This window comes from Rosa chinensis, chromosome 7 (assembly GCF_002994745.2).
Source record: "Rosa chinensis cultivar Old Blush chromosome 7, RchiOBHm-V2, whole genome shotgun sequence".
NCBI classification, from domain to species: domain Eukaryota; kingdom Viridiplantae; phylum Streptophyta; class Magnoliopsida; order Rosales; family Rosaceae; genus Rosa; species Rosa chinensis.
The window spans coordinates 32355790-32376618 of record NC_037094.1 but is presented as its reverse complement, the minus strand read 5'-3'; the positions used below and the strand labels follow the sequence as shown (position 1 = coordinate 32376618).

General features: G+C 36.8%; 2 protein-coding genes across 5 annotated transcripts; one reads left to right on the top strand and one right to left on the bottom strand.

Annotated features, from left to right (window-relative positions):
- Nucleotides 1–628: 628 nt before the first annotated feature.
- LOC112179843 (pectin acetylesterase 8) lies at nt 629–4232 on the top strand. 3 transcript variants are annotated; one of them, XM_024318330.2, is made up of 13 exons: nt 629–842; nt 1314–1435; nt 1550–1632; nt 1833–1962; nt 2151–2230; nt 2324–2410; nt 2501–2625; nt 2709–2769; nt 2854–2907; nt 2986–3063; nt 3457–3562; nt 3708–3856; nt 3978–4232. In XM_024318330.2, the coding sequence occupies exons 2-13, from the start codon at nt 1315–1317 to the stop codon at nt 4089–4091; spliced, it is 1188 nt and encodes a 395-aa protein (XP_024174098.1). In that variant the 5' UTR covers nt 629–842; nt 1314; the 3' UTR covers nt 4092–4232. The 3 variants fall into 3 exon arrangements, with proteins under 3 accessions (XP_024174098.1, XP_024174097.1, XP_040366964.1); XM_024318329.2 differs by having other exon boundaries at nt 630–819; XM_040511030.1 differs by lacking the exon at nt 629–842 and adding an exon at nt 967–988.
- A 2140-nt stretch (nt 4233–6372) lies between these two features.
- LOC112175994 lies at nt 6373–13446 on the bottom strand. Of its 2 annotated transcripts, none has more exons than XM_040511031.1 (6): nt 13288–13446; nt 13124–13193; nt 7856–7965; nt 7630–7756; nt 7384–7485; nt 6373–6914 (listed from the first exon to the last, which is right to left on the bottom strand). In XM_040511031.1, the coding sequence occupies exons 1-5, from the start codon at nt 13349–13351 to the stop codon at nt 7401–7403; spliced, it is 456 nt and encodes a 151-aa protein (XP_040366965.1). In that variant the 5' UTR covers nt 13352–13446; the 3' UTR covers nt 6373–6914; nt 7384–7400. The 2 variants fall into 2 exon arrangements, with proteins under 2 accessions (XP_040366965.1, XP_024169559.1); XM_024313791.2 differs by having other exon boundaries at nt 7630–7744.
- Between the last annotated feature and the right edge of the window lie 7383 nt (nt 13447–20829).

The window sequence follows — 20829 nt, the reverse complement described above, 5'->3', positions numbered from 1 at the left end:
TAGGTCCATAGCATAGTAATAAGACCACGACCAATACTCATATTAAGACTTCAATTTCTATATAAAAAAAATTAAAAAAAATCATCTCAAAAAGAGAAATTCAGAAACTCTAACTCAACGAAATGGAGACTTCCTAATTAAGTATCCAACTTCTTCATGAAAAGCAACTGATGACACCGTCATAGGAGCACCTCCATCTGAAAAGAAAAGAAAATTTTAAAGGAGAAAAAATTATTAAAGCTAGAATTCGAATTTGGACGGCTGTTGACTAGTTGAGAGAGTCTTTTCTTTAATAATGCTTCATTATTATTCAATTAATTCATGGACGAAATATAGAAAAAGAAAGACATCCAAATGGAAGCCTGTACGTAGTCCATTGATCTATTCAGATTCTCCCTTTCTATCTGACACACACTCGCTTTCGTTTCATCAATGAATACACGCGGCATCACCGACAAGACCATTGTCATACTCTACTCTGCAAGCTGTGACCAATTATGTCTTCTTCTTTGGCGTTTGGTTCGCTGCATCTATCACTACTGTTAACTCTCTCACATAATGCACTCTTCACTCTGTACATTTCACCCCAACACCATAAACATAACGGAAAAAAAGTCACTTTCTGTGTATTATAAAAGCAGAAACTTTCTCAACCTAACCACAGAAAAGAAGCAAGCACAGCTCACAGCTTTGCCTTTCAGTTTTCAGTCTCATTCCATCAACTCAGCTAGCTATTGGCTTAAAGCAGCTTGTTTTCTGAACTGGGTTTCTCTTATATACTCTCAGGCGTTTAGATTTTCTCTCTCACTACACTTTCAGGTCACCTTTTTTTAGTTTTGGAGGTCCTAATACTGAAAAGCTCTCATCTTTTACTCTGTTCTTTGTTGGGTTGGTTTGTAGGAATAATAATGAGCTTATTATGAAATTTGTATTGAGTTTGTGTTCATTCTTTGCTAACGATAATATTTGAAGCAAGAATCAGCTTAATGTGAGGATTGGTATCAGATTCTTTTCTTTTTTTTCTTGTCTTGGGTTTTTGATTTTAGAGTTGCTAATTTGCTTTAGAGAAGAGGCTCTTATTTTTCATACTTGACTTGATTCTAGTGATGAAGTACATTATGCTCTAATTCTTGTTTACTTCTTTCACAAATATGTAGATGATGATCAATACTTTCCTTTCTAGGAACGGCACATCACAATACCTGTTTTATAGTTGGAAATCACAATCATGCTATGAAATGCTCTGCTTTCTCTGTTTTCTTTTCTTTTTGTTAGTCTTTGTATACTAAGATGTTTCATACTTATATTTGCAGAATGGCCTATGCAAGATTAGGCCAGTGGTTAAGTCTTCTGGTATGTTTACTGATATTGCTTAAAGCTGAAAGCCATCCTGTGGAACTCACCTTGGTCCAGAGTGCAGTTGCCAAAGGAGCTGGTGAGAAAAATCGCAATCATGTCCTTTTCTATAGTTCCATTGCTCCCATATCAGTTTGTTTTGAATTTGAGTCCTACACGGTGTCCTAATTTCTATTTTTGATATACCGTACAGTTTGTTTAGACGGGAGCCCACCAGCATACCACTTTGACAAGGGATTTGGTGCAGGGATTAACAATTGGTTGGTTCATATTGAGGTTTGTTTCCTTGTCCTTCTAAAATGCTTTCAAATTAAAAAAGGAAGGATAGGGGGGGATTGTACCGTTAATGGTTCTTAGAGATCATAGGAGAAGAGAAAGCTATTGGATCAACAAGTCATTAGCTTAGTAAACTGATAAAAGTTATAAGAACTTTTGGATTACACTTTGAAACTTGTCTTGATTGAATTGGTTCTTAGGGAGGAGGATGGTGTAAGGATGTTGAGAGTTGCGTTGAGCGAACGAAAAACTTCAGAGGTTCATCCACAAAAATGGAAAAGACAATATCTTTTTCTGGAGTTCTTGGTAAAAAGCAAACTATGAATCCAGGTATGTTTTTTACCTTTACATCTCATAATTTAACATATTTTTATAAAAGTTTTTGCTAATCATCATACTTTGTTAAAACAAGCATATCCTAAAAATGAATCAGTCGCTAATCATCATAGCTCCCATTTGTTAAGACCAGTTTCTTCTAAGTTCTAACAGTAAAAGTTGGACTCTTTTTTTTATTCTAGACTTCTATAACTGGAACAGAATCAAGGTTAGGTACTGTGATGGGTCATCATTCACCGGTGATGTGGAAGCAGTAGACCCAGTAAGTTAACTCAAGTTTAGTTAGCAGTCCAAGTTATATACTGCCATAAGAGATTCTGAAGTTGGTGTTTAATAAACTCTATATCTTGACCAGGCTACAAATCTTCACTTCAGAGGAGGAAGGGTTTTTCGTGCCATCATTGATGATCTATTAGCAAAGGGAATGATAAATGCCAAAAATGTATTGCCAATTCATTTGAACTCGATCTCTACTTTTGTCTTTGTCTTGTCCTCCTTTATAATCGCTTATGAGTACTCCTTGTGATTACAGGCTCTACTCTCTGGTTGTTCGGCTGGAGGATTGGCTTCTATTCTTCAATGTGATAACTTCCGTTCTCTCTTACCCGCCGGAACTAATGTGAAATGCCTTGCGGATGCTGGTTACTTCATCAATGCGTAAGCATCATATATTATCTTCTAGTCTTGATATATTTCTGTACTAATTTCATCGTTGCTGATGCCTTGTATTGACTAAACAGGAAGACTATTACTGGGTCACAACAAATTGAAGCCTTTTATAGTCAAGTGGTTGCACTACATGTAATATATCTCTGTTCAGGCCTTTAGTATGTCCATGTGGTAGCATTGGCTTGGTGTGGTTCTGATTGTATATGTGTTGTGCAGGGTTCAGCAAAGCATTTACCTGCATCCTGCACTTCAAGATTGAGACCAGGGTTGGTAAGTGTTTAAAATTCTTATGATTAGACTCGTCTCTATTTACTTCTGTATTCTAATACTACCTTCAAAATATTGCAGTGCTTCTTCCCACAAAATGTGATACCGCAACTCCGGACTCCTATTTTTTTGGTAAATGCTGCTTATGATTCGTGGCAGGTAACTTCATTCTGATCCTTAATTGCATATCCGTACTTTCTAATATTATGTATTGTCTCCAACCTTCTTTTCTAGTTCCTTTTCTTTTCTAAAAAGTGATTCACATCCGCTCTATTATCTCCTTTTTTTTTTCATGTGTGCATGAAAAGTAGTTGGCATGGAAAAATTTAATCATACCTATTTAATTCCAGTATGTAGTTGGAGAATTGCTTAAATCTTTGAAAGACAAATGATTTATAAATATGAACCCTGATATTGTCCACAACTATTACTAGAAAGGAGTCGTCAATATTGTCCTCTTTTTCTCTCGTTCTTTTCCTTTCTCTATCCAAATTCAAATAATATTTTGCATATGCATTTTCTCACTCTTCCTTGTATCCATAATCAATTCAGATAAAGAACATTTTGGCACCGAGTGTTGCTGATCCTAAAGGCACATGGAAAAGCTGCAAGTCTGGTATAAAGAACTGCTCACCTGCGCAAATTCAAACCATGCAAGGTAAAAAAGCTTAAATTTTTTGGTTCCATGTTTGTCTAAAGTCCTTGTTCCGACCTACCAAGAAAAGCTTTTATTGTTTTTGTGAACTGTAACAAAACTTTCTACTGGATCACTTATTTGGATGGTTGTTTTTTTGTCATTTCAGATTATAGGTTACAGTTCTTAAATGTACTCAATGGTGGTCTCACCAACTCTCCATCTCATGGAGCATTCATAGACTCTTGCTATGCTCACTGCCAAATCGGAACTCAAGAGACATGGATGGCATCTGACTCCCCGGTTGTCAGTAAGACGGTATGACACTCAAATCTTCACTTAAAATCTCAACTTTTGGTGTGATTATCAATCAATTACTATCACAAGTTCCAAAAAGTATAGCTATTGATCTTATTGTTATCTATAATGTATGATGCAGACAATTGCAAAGGCCGTCGGAGACTGGTATTACAACCGAAGTCCATCAAAAAAGATCGATTGTCCTTACCCTTGCAATCCTACCTGCAAAAATAAAGAATTTGATTCAAACTAGTTTCTTGTATGTTAAATACAGAAGAAAAAGTTTCTATACTTGAAAGTTGTATACGACTTCAAGGTTTGTATACTTTCTATGTAATGATCGAGCTACTTATTGTTCTAAATAAATTTTAATTCCTTTGAGCTTGGTTCTGTACTTCGAAATCCTCAGGTTGCTGAACTAGTTTATGTTCATCTTTGACCAAAAAAAAAAAGGTTATGTTCATCATTAGGCATGATTATAAATCCAGATGCTTGGGAATTATGCGGTCCAAAGTGTTTAATAAAAAACGTCAAATAGGCAATTCCTACTTCAAATCAGAGGAAAGACGAGAGCTTCTTCAAAGATAACTTTTGATAGAACCAGCCTCTGACAGCTCATAGGGACAAATTTGATGCGTGGCCACATAGAAAAGGTGTTTGCAGACCACACACACAAAAAGGAGGTTCTTCTGTCCAAAAACTAGAAATAATCATATCAACGTCCATGTACTTGAATAGATTGAATTGATTGGGCATATGTACTAACTCACCCAACTGCTCAATTACATAGTTACTTGCATTTTATAATTAGAGATTACAAGGAACTTCTCACTCGTAATAAAATAAAATCACTGATCATATCAAACAAATGACATCATAGATAATTCACAAATTGCATTTGAAGCGTGGCCCTTGCATCTTGATCCAACCTTGCTGATTCATGTTGCACTGCCAATTTGAACTTCATTTTCCATTGGCCTTTTGATTTTAAGAACAAAGGTACATTTTAAGTACCTTCCTTTTCCACCTCTTGAAAATTTTTCAGCCAAACTGATTCAACAACATGAGCTCTGAAGTAAACTCCCTCGATCAAAATGCCAATAACAAAAATGTAGTCTTAGCAGAACTTACTAGAGATGTAGTTCTAAGGTAATGTATAATAATTATAAAATACATACTACATTTTTTCCGACTACAGTGAAAGGAAGCCTTGTACCTGAACTGATGCTAAGATTTAGCACAAAGTTACTAACCCGAATTCTCATAGTAGGATATCAATGTTGCGCAACCAAACCATAATCTATTTCTGCAGCATAATAGTTTCTATATGCTATTTTCAGAAGAACAAAAAACTATGAGGTTGGAAAGAAGATAGATATGTGAAAGATCATACAGCTCGATGCATATTAATTCCTAGAATATGATGAAATCGAGGCTTAATATGATATGAGACCATCTCAAATTCACAACTGAGGATATCAAGGTTGCTCAAAGAAACCATATGACTATTTCTCAAGAAAAACTGCGAGAGCATAAGCGCAGAGCACAAGTTTGAGTCTCTTGATCTGAAATGTTTAAGCCCTGGAGAATAAGGCCAATTCGTAGGTTCATGTGTCGGTTCATAAGGGAGTCAAAACTCATCAGTAGACCAATTGATTAGGGTGCTTAACCAATAAGTTGGCTGGCAATTGGTTTTCTCTTAAAAGAAATCCTTAGATCATTGTCTAATGTCAATGTATGAACATCTCAAATTGCAGGAAACAACTTGATGTGCCAGCAAGTGCCAGATCACTCTGACCACATCGTGTGGTTTTGTATTTATAGCAAAACTTTATTGCTCAGTCTTTAAAATGGCTCAAGCAGATTTTGTGGCTGCTCAAGAGGAAAATCCATGCAGGCAGAATGACACCTTCCAAAAACCGTAGTCCTTTTGTTCTAAAACCATAAAAATAAAATGCCCAAAGCAGCACCAAAAGTTGTTTGAATCGGCATAACACACTAGATCCCCCAAGCATATAATCATATATAATATCACTCTTTTCAGTGCAAACTCAAAAGGTAATGGTCATGGTGGGGATTCATAAGCGTGGACGTAACACTGGCCTGTGGGCATAGACTCGTAGACACAACACTTGTGCTGTGAGTGAAAACATAAGGGCAAAAGGCATATAAGACTCCCAAAAATAGTAGAAATGCAGTCAAATTACATGTAAGGAGGTCACAAGCATTTGGAATCAAATAACACTTGTATTAGAGTCTACTATGTGCACAAATGAAAAAGCAACAGAACAGATTTTGTAGGAAGTTCTAAAAGATGAATAAGAAATCCTTTCTGCCCCGGTGGCATTTCCCAAAGCATAATGGCAATGTTTTAGGAAACTCGAAGGGTGTAATAATAGACCATAAAATAAAATAAAGTCACATAAATTATACATCCTATGGCCGGCCTACCAAATTAATTTGGTTTTCTTGAAAGTATGCAATCCTGTATATGCCAAATTTCCAGTAGAAATTGCATTAGCAGCACAAAGCAAGACCACAATTCCAGGGCTGACCATTTGATTCAAATCAGATGTGTTGCCAATTATAAAACGAGCATGTCCAGCAATCTTTTAGGTTATAAAAACAATAGCAAAAACAACCACATCATTTTGTTTTGCTGCTGTTGAAAAGAAACAGGATTTTAGTCCTTAGAATAAAGATAGATCTCAGAGTAGTGAACAACAACAAATCCAAACGAAAAGAAGACTTGGGAAACTAGAAGTAAGCAAACTGCACGCAACAAGAAAAACTTCTATTCTAGACAAATTACTAAGCTGCCACCCTGTCACCTTCCAGTCCCTGAGAATAGCTGTGAAAGAGAAATCTCTGATCTCAGAAGTATCCGCAGCCCGTAGGGAACTCCTGAACTTAATTTTGTCCCATGAATCCTCTTGGTCAGACTCAGTCCCATCCTTGTCCTAAAAATATATCTCTGATTCTGTCCAGCCAAATGACCCAAATAATACCAAGCACCTAGCATATCCCCATAGAATTTTAGCCTTCTTCCCGCCCCATAAGATCTTTATCTTTTCAACTGAGAAAAAAGGCAACAAGTATTTCAGGTTGTAAAACTTTTGAGCTTTCATAAAAGGCCTAAATCCAGCCGCTTCAAACTTATGCAGACTTTGCTTTTAGTCACTAGCCAATGTTGAAAATGACAACATATGATCATGGCACCATCAACTATTTTAATTTCAAAACCACAGATGCATTCACAGACTAATTTGTTTCAAGTAGGAACTGAATTGGCTTTTGTTGAAGCGATGCTCAATCATTTTGTAACTTCTGGAAGTAAGTCTGGTATATTAAAAGATCAGTATAATATGAAAGCAGGAAGTCGAAATTCATGCCAAGATTTAAATTTCACGTATCAATAAAGAAATAGCTCATTAGTGCTAAAAAGTTATTCATTATTACTATTGTTGTTGCAACACTATAGCGCCAAGTAAACCATTAAGAATAGACTAGTTCACAAAGACAAAATCAAGGTACTAAAAACGTACAGCTGTATTTGGCAAGGTTACAGATTTCGTCGATTTAATTGCCACGCAAACTGATCAACAGCAAACATAGCACGAGAAGCTGAGCCAATAGAACCATCATATCTGCACGAATGAGTTACAGTTCACAAAAACCACTAATGAGTCAAAACAGATGCAACGTTTGAATTTCCATTTTATATATGTTACAATCACATCATAAATCACATTTCTCTATTTCAGTGCTTATAGACAGATGGTATGGCTTACAGTGCAACCAAGATAAATGTTGCTGTTTGCATGACGATAGCCCCTTCACCAGCTGGTTTTGATGTGTTCATGCACCTTGCACAGAACCAATTCTCATGAATTGATGTGACAATATCTGTCCATGAAACTAGATCCAGTAAACTTTACCGTAATTGAAGTTGACAAAGCATTATAATCATTATAGACGACATCTGCAGATACCATAAACTGACAGGATAAAACTTACATTGGTTGAGCCCAATAATGAAACTCTCTGTATGGAGCTTGTCACATTTGATGAAGTCAATGAATTGGCTCAGTTCAATGGCATTCACTTTTATGCCTTCTTGTTCGACACTGCAGGATTACAATTAACCTTCAGGTACAGTGCCTCCAAAAAAATATAAAATGACAAGCATGACACCTATAAGAAAATTTTTGCAGCTAAACTATACTGAGAATTCAGAAGGCAATCAAAGATGAAAGGGTCATTTCCCCCAATCATTATATCTTCGAGAAGAAAAATGTTCAAAACATGATATGTAAAGCTGAATGTAAAAATAATGGCACACAAGCCCAGTTTGTTACGTTCCTAATATGGCTGAATGTAAGAATAATGGCACACAAGCCCAGTTTGTTACGTTCCTAATATGTATTTTGGTCCATACTGCACTTGGTTCAACTCTTTGGACAGGTTTACATGACTGGTTTGCACAGCTATCAAACAAATAAAAGATGAAAATGCTACATTTTCAAATTTAAAATTAGGATGTTCTCACACAATGTGTAACCTAAGCACTGGACCAAGATCAAGGAAAGATGTAAAGGCTACAAAAACAATGACCAAAAAGTAAATCTAATAGCGGAAAAGACACAAGAAATGACCTTTTAAAATGAACAAACTCAAAGAAAACTTTGAAACTTTTGCATTCCCATAAACAAGTCTTGCAAATTAGAATATTGCTTACTACTGCTATACAAGCATATGATTTAGATTTGAGCCTCGATATAAATCCATCAGAAAGACACTCTGTTGTAAAGATTTCTTCATTGGCTTATTTACCACAGAACTAACATGATTGACTCACGAAAGAGTCCAAATTCTCTATTTTATCTATTATCAAGCATTAATCTCTTTCATTGTAGTTAGGTTTTTTTTTGCTTCCCCTGAAGCTGAATACATTACCAGAAACAAACAAAAAAAAAAAGAGAGAGAGAAAAAAGAAAAGGTCCTGCAAAATGTTGACAAGGAATGCACTAAACGCATGAAAAGATACAGCTGAAAAACAAATAAGCACAAAATAACAAAGACGCGGCTACCAAACAGAAACTCCAAGACACTTGACAGCAACAGCTGTCGAATCTAAAAAAATAGCAAAAAGGGGACTATCCCTAAGCTACTAAGACACTCAAAGCCATAAAAAATTATAAATAAATAAAAATAAAAACAGTAATAATCGAACCCCTCCCTAAAGATTAACTAATATTATCATATCAAATCTCATTGTGCAATCTTGTTTGAACAGAAATGAGATGATCAATAATAACAAATTGGTTTCCATAACAAAAGAAAACAATGAGAATCCAAAAGCGGATCAAGTTTGAATCTGAATCTTACTTTTCTTTTATCAAAAGGGGAGGGGGAGCTGAACTTGAGACCTCAACCAACCCTTAGTTGGAGCCTTTATACTAGGCCAAATGCTAGTGATTATCTAAATCAGACTTGAATACTAGATAACAACTGAGACAGTGCCTATACTACAGAAGGCCATAAGCAGTGGCTTGACAGTGAATCAAGCGAAAAGGATCGAAGACTTTTGAGACATGGAACAGTACTTTAAGGCTGTTTGTGCTGCTGTTGGGTCATAGTTGATCAGTGTAGCAGGTCATAATGGGTGACCCAACAATTTTTCAATGCATGAAAACCAAGTTGACCAACTCAGTCCTAAGTTTTGTGGATTTTTTTAATCCACTACATTCATTCTCTTTTCTAGTGACTCTTTGTTTCCTCCTATCAATCAGTATATAGATATATAAACTAAAAATAAATAAATTCAAGCTTGAGTAATCTTGGAGATAATTCTTTTCCATAAAGTGGGGCTAATGGAATAACAAGCAATGCAGATATAAAATTATCAACTGATTTAGCTACTAATTCCCATAGAGTTCAGACAACTGATTCAAATTTATACAACCAAATGTTAGAAGATTTAATACGGAGGCAGGTAGTTGAATCAACATAAAAGCAAAAAACAAAGCAAGTTTGAGAGAGAGCAAAAAGACATAGTTGCTTTCAAATCTAAAACTTTGCGAGAGGAAATAGTGTCTGATCAATTAAGTGGTACAAATAGGTATAAAGCAGTTTGCGTCACAAACACACCAAAGAGGGTACAAAAGGATACAGAATTCAAAGCTTGTAATAGTATAATTATCTTCTTAGGAGCACGCGATGCATAATTCTCAAAGAGTAAACCTAAACTGGGTTGGATGGGATATAAAGCAATCGAGCAAGCTAGTTCAAAGCCACATTGATATCTGGACTAAAAGGATGAGGAAACAATTTTCTCAAAGCTAAGATGCAGAAGTGAGACAACCTGAAGTTATAATGCCAACTTTGTCAAAAAGATCGATAAATGTAGCATATCACTACATTAGCAGAGAAGGATAGTGCAGACTCGTAAGAATATTAACATTTGTTCTTCAGACAAAAACAGTAAAACACAATCCTTAATTCTCAGAGAAGAATTTCAATGTTGCTCAAAGAAACTAAATATTCTGCAGTATAATATTTTCTATATGATTATTTTAAGATAAAATAGTTGGAAGTTAGAAAAGAATTGTGAGGACTGTAAGAGGAGGGTGAGGGCAAGAGAGCACAAACTTGAGAGCTTCCCAAAACTGAAATGTAATTTTAGCAGAATAAGTTCTATTTTAAGAGGTTGTTTTGCCACTTGATAGGGAAGTGAACACTCTTCATTGAATCAAATGATTTGGGCCACAATGCTTCACCAAAAGTTGGTTGGCGACTTCACAACCCTTGAATCTTTCTAGAAAGGTGATCTAAGATCTTTGTATAAGCATTTCAAATTGAAGAATACAACTTGATTAGCCAGCATGTGCCAAATCACTTGAGCAGAGTCACAAAAACCATAATTATAATATAAAAATAAACATCTTGAAAGGCTTTATATTTGTATCCTTGTTGCTCACCTTGTAAAATGGCTGTCGTGGTTTTTCCTACCGGTCAAAAGGAAAAGCTATAGACAGATGACTGCTTCCTCTGTTGTTATCTCAGAAATAACCTCAAAATCTGTTATAATTTAAAAACTTCTATTTCTAAGTTGGGACTCCATTTTTCTACCACCCAGAAGGTGATCCTTGTGGTCTTCTCCACACTGAGTGCGATTCAGAATAAAGACAAGTAATAAGTGGGTAGGCAACCCTAGGATTACCATGCAATGGAAATCCCAAGTCTTTTATAGGTCAACTCCCTCCCCCACAACCCAACTTCTGCTGCCAACCTCTCCAGGTTGCCACTTTCTGAACTTATTTATAACCAAGGGCAGTGATATGTATCTATAATCAGCCTTGATAGCAAACGAAACCTTTCTAAAATCGTAGTTAAATAGGCCCAGTTTTGTTTGTCGTCCTTTACAATAAAAATGGTATCATCATCAAATTTTAGTTTTCCCTCCCAACAGACAAATCTTCACTAGTTCAAGAATAGAAAAAACAAGGTGACTAAGGATAACCATGCCACAGACCCCTAAAGGCAGAAAATGTCCCTCTTTTCCATTTATAATACTAGAAAAATTTGCCGATCTCAGACAGCCCCACATTCATTTCCTCCATCTAACCCAAAGTCTAACATATAGCAAAGTTTTTGCATATTTGCTCACCTTGTAAATGGCTGTAGTGGTTTTCCGCAATTATTATGAATCGGACTGTGGAATAGCTTGGTCAACCACAAGCACCACCGGTCCACCATACAAAATTTCCCAACTATATTTCCCACAAGCTTGAAAATGATTAGAGAAGATTCATCGATTGACTAAAGTTGGGCAAAATGACAACAAGCAGTGAATCTTTAAATCCATTAACCGGCTTAGCTACAAATTCTGATCAAGAATTTGAATAATTGTCTCAAAACCATAGGAGCCAGCCGCTAGAAGATCTTAATAAGATTCAGGTGATCGAGATTGGCATCCAACCAGAAAATATAAAGCAAGTTCAAGAAAGAGCAAAAAAAAAAATGAACTCTAAATGTTTGGGAATAATGACAAAGTTAACAACTCAACTTGATTCAACTATAAAATTTTACAACATGACACTATATCTGATCAATTGAGTGTCCAAAAAGTATATCCAATGATCATTTTATCACAAACAGACCAAAAGGATCTAAACTCAAAATTTTTTAATAGTATTATTTGTTTCTCAGGATCATAAAAGTTAATATTTTGAAAGGTAAAACCTTTAAGGCGGTTGGAGAGGATATTGAGCATTCAAGGAAGGTAGTTTGAAACCATGTTGATATCCGGAAGAAAGAGGAGAAAAACAATTTTCTTGAAAGTTACACAGAAGTTAGAAACGGCTCCTAGAACTATCATTTGTGAATTTTCAGAGAGATGGATAGAACAGACTCGGCAGATTTGCACCTTCTGTTAATTCCTTAACATAGAATAACCAAAAGCAAATGATCTTGTAACCTGATCTTTCAGAACAAGTTGCCCACTCTTTTTTTATTAAAAAGGTAGGACTGGGTTGGGAGACCATAGAATTGCAATAAAGGTCACAACCTAAGCCATCAGAATTCTTGATCACCCAAAGACCCTATTCAGGTAAGTGAACAACTCACCCACTCATCAAGGTCATCAGAAGCAAAGGCTCATTCTTCCCATGCAAAAAAGAAACTAAAAATGGCAGTGGTAATAGTCAACTGCTGCTCATGCTACTTGGGAACAACTATTACTAAAGACATTCTGCCATTAAAGAGTCAAACTTTGCATCAATAGAACCAATTTAGTCTACAACATTGCCTAACCCGCCATTGTACAAGTTCTATTGGAATTCCGCAAATCCAAGAAGAGTCAAATTTTCATAATGGAATCGCTAGACAACTGAAAATATCAGTGTCTATGTGGTGTATACGAACATTTACGACTGATATGCAAATGACAATACTGCTTCCAAATGCCTACACAAGCATCAAATCTTTCATTTTGGAGAAATAACCGGATTTGAGCCGCAAATTCAAGGACCATCTCTAGTAAATAAAGGAAAGATATCTCTATCCCCTTCCTACCAACAGAGTAACTCACAAAAGAGCCAAACCTTACACTTGTCAACACCATCAAGCCTTAACCTTTGACTCTAACATTCCTATATCAAATTACATTGTGCAATTTTGTTCAAAGAATATGCAATTTCCACAAACCCACCAAATTAAACTCCCCCTGAAAGAAAAAAAATTAAATGGAAAAATGTTGTAAAGTTTATATGGAATCGGACTTACATGGTAGACAAGAGGCGAGACGGACCAGTTGGGTCATAGTTGACGAGTATAGCAGCTTTTAGCGGCTGACCTATACACCATTGTTGAATGCATGAAAACCGGAATTTACAAACTTGTATAATACAGAGACACAGAGAGACAAGGCTAAGGAGTTGAGCAGTGACCTGAAGAGCCAACACTGAAAGAAGCCCACTTGTCCCAAGCTTTATGAACAAAACCCCAATCCATTTCCTCTGCTTACTAGACTCGACGAATGTTGCAACAGATATGCTCTCACCTAACTGAAGAATTTTCCAGAGTTCCATATGAAAGTGTGTTTTTATTTAACATAATTCCCGTTTATCCAGAAATCCTAGTATTTTGCCAACTTACACTAATAAGTTTGTATTGTGCTAATTTACATAAATTTTAAGAAAAAAGACACATAAGGGTAGTCTTTTCAAAAGTGGTGCTTAATGTATCCTATGTTGACTTTTGGGTCTAACATATACTTTTTCTTTAGAAAAACATGTTCAAACCTTTCTTTTAAAACAAAACTAGCCTTCAATATGCCCAAATTTTTCACCTAACGTAGGGGTCATCATGGGCCCGGCTACGGCCGACCCTACCCTAAATTTTAGGGCTTAGGGTAGGACCGGGCCGGGCTTAGTCAAAGTCAACAAAATTTAGAGAGGGGTAGGGTAGGGCCGAGGCTTAAATATGCTAACCCTTACCCGCTCGAAAAGCCCGAGGGCCAAAAGGGCCGGGTCGGGCCGGCCTTCCAAATAGGGCCAAATAGGGCCGAAATGGGCGTAAAAGGGCTTTAATTTGTTTCACAAAAATAAATACATTATTCTTTTTTCCTTAAAATGTGGTTCCATGGTCATATAGACAATATAAAACTCATTGTTTTTTGTTGATCATATTTAATATATATATATATATATTGAGATTAACTTATAAGTTGTTTTTTGTTGATCATATTTAATATATATATATATATATATATATTGAGATTAACTTATAAGTTATAAGTTATAACATTTATAAATATTAGTTAATGAGGTTATATTTAATTAACTATCTTTCTAAATTAATTTTTATTTAACAAAGGAAACAAGAATTAAAGAAAATAAAGTTTAGGAAATCAATTACCAAAAAAGAGATAAGTTGTATGCTATAGAAAAAAGAGAAATTTATTTTAAAAATAGAAAATATTAGGGCTTAAACGGCCGGGCCGGGTTTCAATTGCATGGCCCTTACCCTACCCTATTTGAGAAAGGGTCGGCCGGCCCGCCCTAATGCAAGGGTCGGGTAGGGCTTTGGCCCTATGGGCAGGGCGGGCTTAGGGCCGAAGGGCCAAATGATAACCCCTAGGGCCCTAACGGTTACTTTAACAGGCGAAATAACTGCTGCTTGTTTAAAAAAAAAAAAAAAGCGGAGGCAAATCTTTCTTCGAAATAGAAAATCTAGACTCAAGAGATAATACAGGAGTTTTTTAGGCTAAAACAGAATAGCATACGAATATATTAAAAACATATTGAAATACTGACGAAGTGGATGAGCATTCTGAAATTATTTTTTCAAACATAGATACAAACGAAGAATTCAGAGCCTCATTAAACAACTAAAAAGCTGTTTAGCTATCCATAAGAATGATTACAGATACTTACTTGAAAAGAAAGCTCACTACTCCACACTAGACGGAAATGAAAGAGCACACTGCTACTATGGCTTTCTTACTTCTTGAGAGAAGACTCTTCTCTTCAATTTTATGATGCCTTACAACTGAATCTAAAGCTCCTTCTATAGGGAGCGGAACTCAAACCAGAATTCAAAACATAAAAATGTACAGCACAACTCTATTATTTTATGCTTTTTGTGAGTGCTCCTGATGATGGAGGTCGGTTGGCAAAAAACAGATTCATTTAGATGAAATGTTTTTCACCTTGCTCTTGTCTGAAAAGTAAAAGCATCTTTAGGAAAAGCCAAAGTTGCTTTCGGTGATTTTTACACTTGCTGCTTCACATGTTTTCATCTGTTTCTAAATTGTGGCCTAGGACAAGTGAGTTGTTATCCATCCTAGCTTTTACTTCATTATCCTCTACGTCTGTATCTGCATACATCTTGTAGTGGTTGTCATTTTCAAGCTTTTCAATCCATTGCAAGCATGCTAACGTGGAATCTATCTCCTTTCTTTTGAGGGATAGACAAAGGTCACTGCTCACAACTTCAAGATGATCGTATGCAGTGATAATGATTTTTCTCCTACTGTCAGGAATGTATTTTCTGGGTCTTCTTCGATGATCTTTTTGATATAGTCTAGGGACATGACCTTCATCCAAGGGATGCTTGAGTTTGGTTGGCCGTTATATCCCACACAGGCAGGGTTGAGATATCTCCCTTGTATAATCCTCACATAATGATATGGAGAAATATATTCAACTTCACCATTTCTATTTTGAATCCATTCTGGAGGAGTTGATCTGAATTTCAGCCTGAGGATATAGTCGTTTTTTTTGACATTTTTGACTGTATTAACTATGATGGGGGGTAAACCTTTGAGATCATCATTGGTCTTAGTCCAAAGATTATGGACAAAACCATTTTCAACAAGCCAGAGCTTGTGTTCTTAAGGATGTTCACTCTGAACATTGACCACATATCTTCCAACATAAGGTCCAGGGATGACAAAGAGAGTCGGAGGAAATGAGGCAGAATTATGACTTCCAATAAGATTATAAAAGTTGAACCAGTCTGATTCTTTTAGTGCTAAAACAGGAACTTTAGCACTCTCAGGATCTTCTAGATACTGGATTTTTTCATTCTAGACAGCACTCTGCTGTGTATTTTCATAAACCTCTTCAAACTGTGGTCTAGCATTTTCATGGAGTTCTTCAACTAGAGCAAAGAGAGCTGGGAACATAATTCCATTGTTTCTTTCTTGAAAGGCGAATAAGAGGTTGTCTAGAATTGCCTTCTAGTGGTATGCTAGCCTCATGCCAGTTCTGAACATAGGATCAGTAAAAGTTTTAGTTCATAATTAAAAACATTTATAACTCCAGTTGGAGTTAATTTGCTTTTTGGCAAAGCAACAGCCTTCGACTGTCTTGACGAGTCTTTACCGTCTGCCATTTGAGACGGGCTAGCCAATCCTTTACCCTGGGATTGATCAGTTGTGGCTAGTCCTTTTAGACTTAGCAAGAATCTTTTGAGGACTTTTTCTTTTGAATCCTCTACCTTTTCAGGTTCTTTCCCAGTTCTTCTGTTTCTGGGGTTGCGACATTCGTCATCATCTCTTCGGCTGAACATTGCCATTTCTCTGGTTAAGTCGTCTGGAAGATAGTTCTTGTTTCCTGCAATTAATTCAACAATATAATCATATTGGTTAAGAAATAATTGCCAATTTGCTAATCTTCCTCTATCAACAACTTTATCAAGTTTAAAATTTTTAAAATTCTTTACTCTAGCACAATCGGTGCGTACAATAAAGGGTTTTCCAAGAAAACCTAGAGAGTTTAAAATTAATTTCTTGATAGCCAAGATTTCTTTTTCTTCTGTAGGATAATTTTGTTCTGCAGGACTGAACTTGCCACTACAAAATTTACAGATTTTTTCAATGTTAGTTCTAGGCGTTTTTACCAGAACAACACCTGACCAGTAATTATCACTAGCATCTGTTTGGAGAATGATTTCATCATTTTCCTCTGGTTGTTGGAGAGGAGGGGGGTTTTTGCAAAGAGCTTTTATCTGCTTCACTATTTTTTCATCATCTTCAGTGAAGTTCCATTTTCTTTTGGAACTGGTTTTAGGAGATAACATCGCTGTTAGTCCTGAGTCCCAAAATCTCTCCCATAATTAATGACTCCTAAGAATCTTTCTAGACTCTTAGCATCAGGAATTCTATCTGGGAATTTCCAGATTTTCTCAAGGATGTGGGGTTGGAGTTTTATCACTCCATTCTTGATGTTTATTCCAAGGAAATCAACTTCATCTAGGGTAAAAAATTTTTTTTTTCCTCCTAAGATGATTCCATGCTGAACTATCAGCTTTACGACCTCATGGAGGTGTTTCATATGTTCTTCTCTGTTTTTAGAGAAGACGAGGATGTCATCAATATAGACAACACAGAATTCAGCAACATGTTTGAAGATGTCATCCATCTTTCTCTGGAAGATTGAGGGGGCTTGTTTTAGGCCAAAGGGCATTACTAACCATTCATAATGACCTTGTGGTGTTCCAAATGCAGTGAGAGGAACACTATCTGGATGCATCCTGACTTGCCAAAAACCCGACTTTGCATCGAATTTTGAAAAGACTTTAGCTCCTCTGAGCTGGTTAATCAGTACTCTTACTTGAGCAATTTGATAACCGTCTTTAACGGTCTTCCTATTGACATCTTTGTAGTCAATTACCATTCTAGTTTTTCCTCTTATATTTTCTGCATGATTTCTCACGTAGAATGCAGGAGCATGATGAGAGCTAGTGGATGGTTGAATTAATCTCTTGTTCAGAAGATCTTTAATATCTTTTCTGAATTCCTTTTGATCTTCCTCTTTGTATTGAGGAATAGCTTTGAAATGACAGATAGCATTCATATCATGTAATCTTAAGTTACAGACCACTGGATCTTTTTCCCAGAATTTCTGAGGGTTGATGTCGATATTCTGTTCAAGTATTTTCTTGATTTTATCAAGAGTAGGAATTTTCTGAGACTCAAGCTTGTTTTGGAAGTACTTGACCCTAGCTCAAATAGCAATGGACTAGGGCTGAACCCCAGCCCAACAGTTCACGGCCCAATAGGGTAGTCCACCAAGGGAAAAGGCTCCAGGCCCATCATGCTGGCTCGGGCCAGTCCCCCGTCTCTTGCATCACCGTCGTACATCACCGTCTGGCCAAACTCTGCCCGGCCCACGTCTTTCCGATCCGCCACGCCACTGCCGCGCCCTGCATCAGCACAGAACATCCATTGGCGTCACAACCGCACTCCACCATCAATCCATGGCAACGTTGATCCAACAAAACCCAGCATCGGGGATCGGCAAACCGGACAGGAAAGCACGATCCCTCCTTCGCGACCATCCCAGCCGAACGCACAGACAGAATCTGAGCAAAAACCCTTCGACAACCCCATGGACATTTAGGTCTCCAGTCTGACAACAAACCGTATGATGAAGGTGAGGCCGAAGACCAGCTTCGACATCCGAGTGCCGCCGAACGAGAATAAAGTTTCAACCGGAGGCTGCCTTGGGGTTCCTTGAGGTTAGAGAAGTTCGAAACTCTGTATCATAAAAAAAAAAATAGTTAATCTTTGTTTTTTTCACTCCCAACTCTTTTTTACTTTTTGAATTGTTAAATGAGAAAATGATTTAAAAAAAAATCCTTCTTAGGTTAGTAAACGATAAATCAAGTCAAAATTATTCATTCTATTAAAGGGGAGTGTTAGGCTCACACAGTCACACTTACTTTGAGTGTGTATAAGCAACACTCCTCAATTTTCCACGTGTGTGGAGGAGAGCTCATAAAAAATGTGGTTTGCGCCACCAGGTGGCTCTCTTCCACCTCACCCTAACCTAGTTTTCAACCCCGCCAAGAAGGTCGTTCTTCAAGAAGATGACCACCCAATCGCTCATCCCCAACTCAAGGTTTTAGATTTCTCCGAATTTCAGAGCTCGATTCTAATTTGGTATTTTTCTAAACGAAATTTTGAATTGTGAAAAATTAAGAGTTTCTTTCTGAAGGGCATCTGATGGTGGATCAGGAGCTGCTACAGCCGTAGTTTGGGCTTCAGATCTGAGAGCTCTAGCAAGCCTGAGATCAGAGCTAAAATGGGTTTCAGTTTGCGCTTCATGGTCTGCATCTTCAGAGTTCTAATTCTCTCTCATGCCGCTTACTCTGAAATTGAATTTCAGAGCAATAATTCCACGGTTTCATAGTTGGATCGTTTTTTAGATTGGTTGATTTGGTTGCATATAGGGGATTGTTGAAGATTATGGAGGAAGAGTTTTCAATAAGACCTCCAATCACTGTAAGATTAAGAAAGAATATATAAATAGCTAAAATGGGTTTGGTTTTGTTCAAGTGTTTATGTATCTGTAAGTGGGCTACTGGGAGTAAAGGTGGTGGCGAAATTGCTTATGGGGTTAGTGTTGAGTTCGTGATTGGATTTTTTTTGTTGAAAGTTGAATCAAGTTTGTAGTCGAATCTCATGGCCTCCGCCGCCACTATCTTTGCGGCGGAGTCTTTGGTTTTGGGTCAACCGAAACCTGAGACCGACAACAACAATGATGACTCCGAGAGCACGGTTGATTTGCTCGAGTCATTTATTGACAACCTCGATAGCGTTTTGCCGCCGGGGATTTTAGACGACGTGAGAGGAACACCAAAGGTGCTGCTGTCGAGTAAGAAAGTGGTGGTGAATCTTCTAGTAATTACGATTACGATGGAGACGCTAAAGAAGCTTGGAGGGGAAGCAGATTGTTGGGTTGTCACCGGGTGAGAGAGAGAGATAAAGAGCTTCTAATTTTTTTTATTTTTTATTTTTTGGTAATTTAAAGAAGGTAAGAAAGGAAATAGAAAGATCAAATTTCTGTTAGCTCTCCTCCACACACGTGGCAAGCTGAGAAGTGAATGTGACTCACCCACACTGAAAGTGAGTGTGAGCCTAGCACTCCCTTATGTTAAAACAATCCATAAGCTTATGACTTTATGTTAAAACAGTCCATAAACTTATGACTTTATGTTAAATTAGTCCACTTCATGATATTTTTTATTCTGATTCTACTCTTGATGCTAGTGATTTGGCCAATGACATGCAATATGACACGGCTAATGATAGTGACTTGGTGAATTCAGAAGATGCCTAAACTTGAATTGCTACAAAAGATCTATAAAATTAATTTTTCATTAAGAAAAACTAAATATAACAATGAAACCATAAAAAGATACAAAAAGCTAATTGATTTAGAAAGCTGGAGTTTACAATTGGCTAGGGACTTGGCCAATGACTTGCATCCTAAGCCCTATACAAATTTCTAAAACTATAAATTTGCATAGATCCAACTATGCTTATGTTCCGCAAAATAGATATTATATAAGCTCTATATTGCAAAATATAATTCTTGCTGAGTTTCTTCGGAATCCGCTCCTCTTTCGAAAGTTTCATCATGTAGTACAGCACAAAAATTCCACAATCCAATCTGTTGGCCATAGAAATATTCAAGTCAATGAATTGAACAATATAACAATAAGGTGACATTTTAAAGTGTTGTATACTTACGAGGTTTCTTCTTGTGAAAATGAGAAGATCATCAGTGACTTTGACAGTTACATGATCAATTACATGGTCAGTGACATGTTCATGACTGTGACATGACCAGTGACTTGACGTTAACAGTTAGCTAGCCAGTGAGCTGGATATAACAGTGATTTGAAAATTCCAAAATATGTCAGTGACATGCAATGTGACATGGCCAGTGACCATGGATATAAAGTGACATGGCCAATGACTTGGCAAATGACATGTGATTGACAGTGACGTGGCTATTGACTTGTGATCAACATTGGATAAACCAGTTACCTGGTTAGTGACATGCAATGTGACATGGCCACTAACATGAAATGTTATACAGGCACGGTACTCTTTCTAGAAAGCTAATTTGCATATCTAGCAACTCCACCAATGACATCAACATGTTTTATTTTCTTCTCTTTTTGTACCTCAAGTA

What these genes read in the sequence shown, in the direction of transcription:
- LOC112179843 (XM_024318330.2), top strand. Translation starts at nt 1,315, where the DNA reads ATGGCCTATGCAAGATTAGGCCAGTGGTTAAGTCTTCTGGTATGTTTA. An exon ending in ATTGGTTGGTTCATATTGAG is followed by an intron (nt 1,633 to 1,832) that starts GTTTGTTTCCTT and finishes ATTGGTTCTTAG; the next exon opens with GGAGGAGGATGGTGTAAGGA. An exon ending in CAAGATTGAGACCAGGGTTG is followed by an intron (nt 2,908 to 2,985) that starts GTAAGTGTTTAA and finishes AAAATATTGCAG; the next exon opens with TGCTTCTTCCCACAAAATGT.
- LOC112175994 (XM_040511031.1), bottom strand. Translation starts at nt 13,351, where the DNA reads ATGGATTGGGGTTTTGTTCATAAAGCTTGGGACAAGTGGGCTTCTTTC. An exon ending in CATTATTGGGCTCAACCAAT is followed by an intron (nt 7,757 to 7,855) that starts GTAAGTTTTATC and finishes TACTGGATCTAG; the next exon opens with TTTCATGGACAGATATTGTC. An exon ending in ACATTTATCTTGGTTGCACT is followed by an intron (nt 7,486 to 7,629) that starts GTAAGCCATACC and finishes TCATTCGTGCAG; the next exon opens with ATATGATGGTTCTATTGGCT.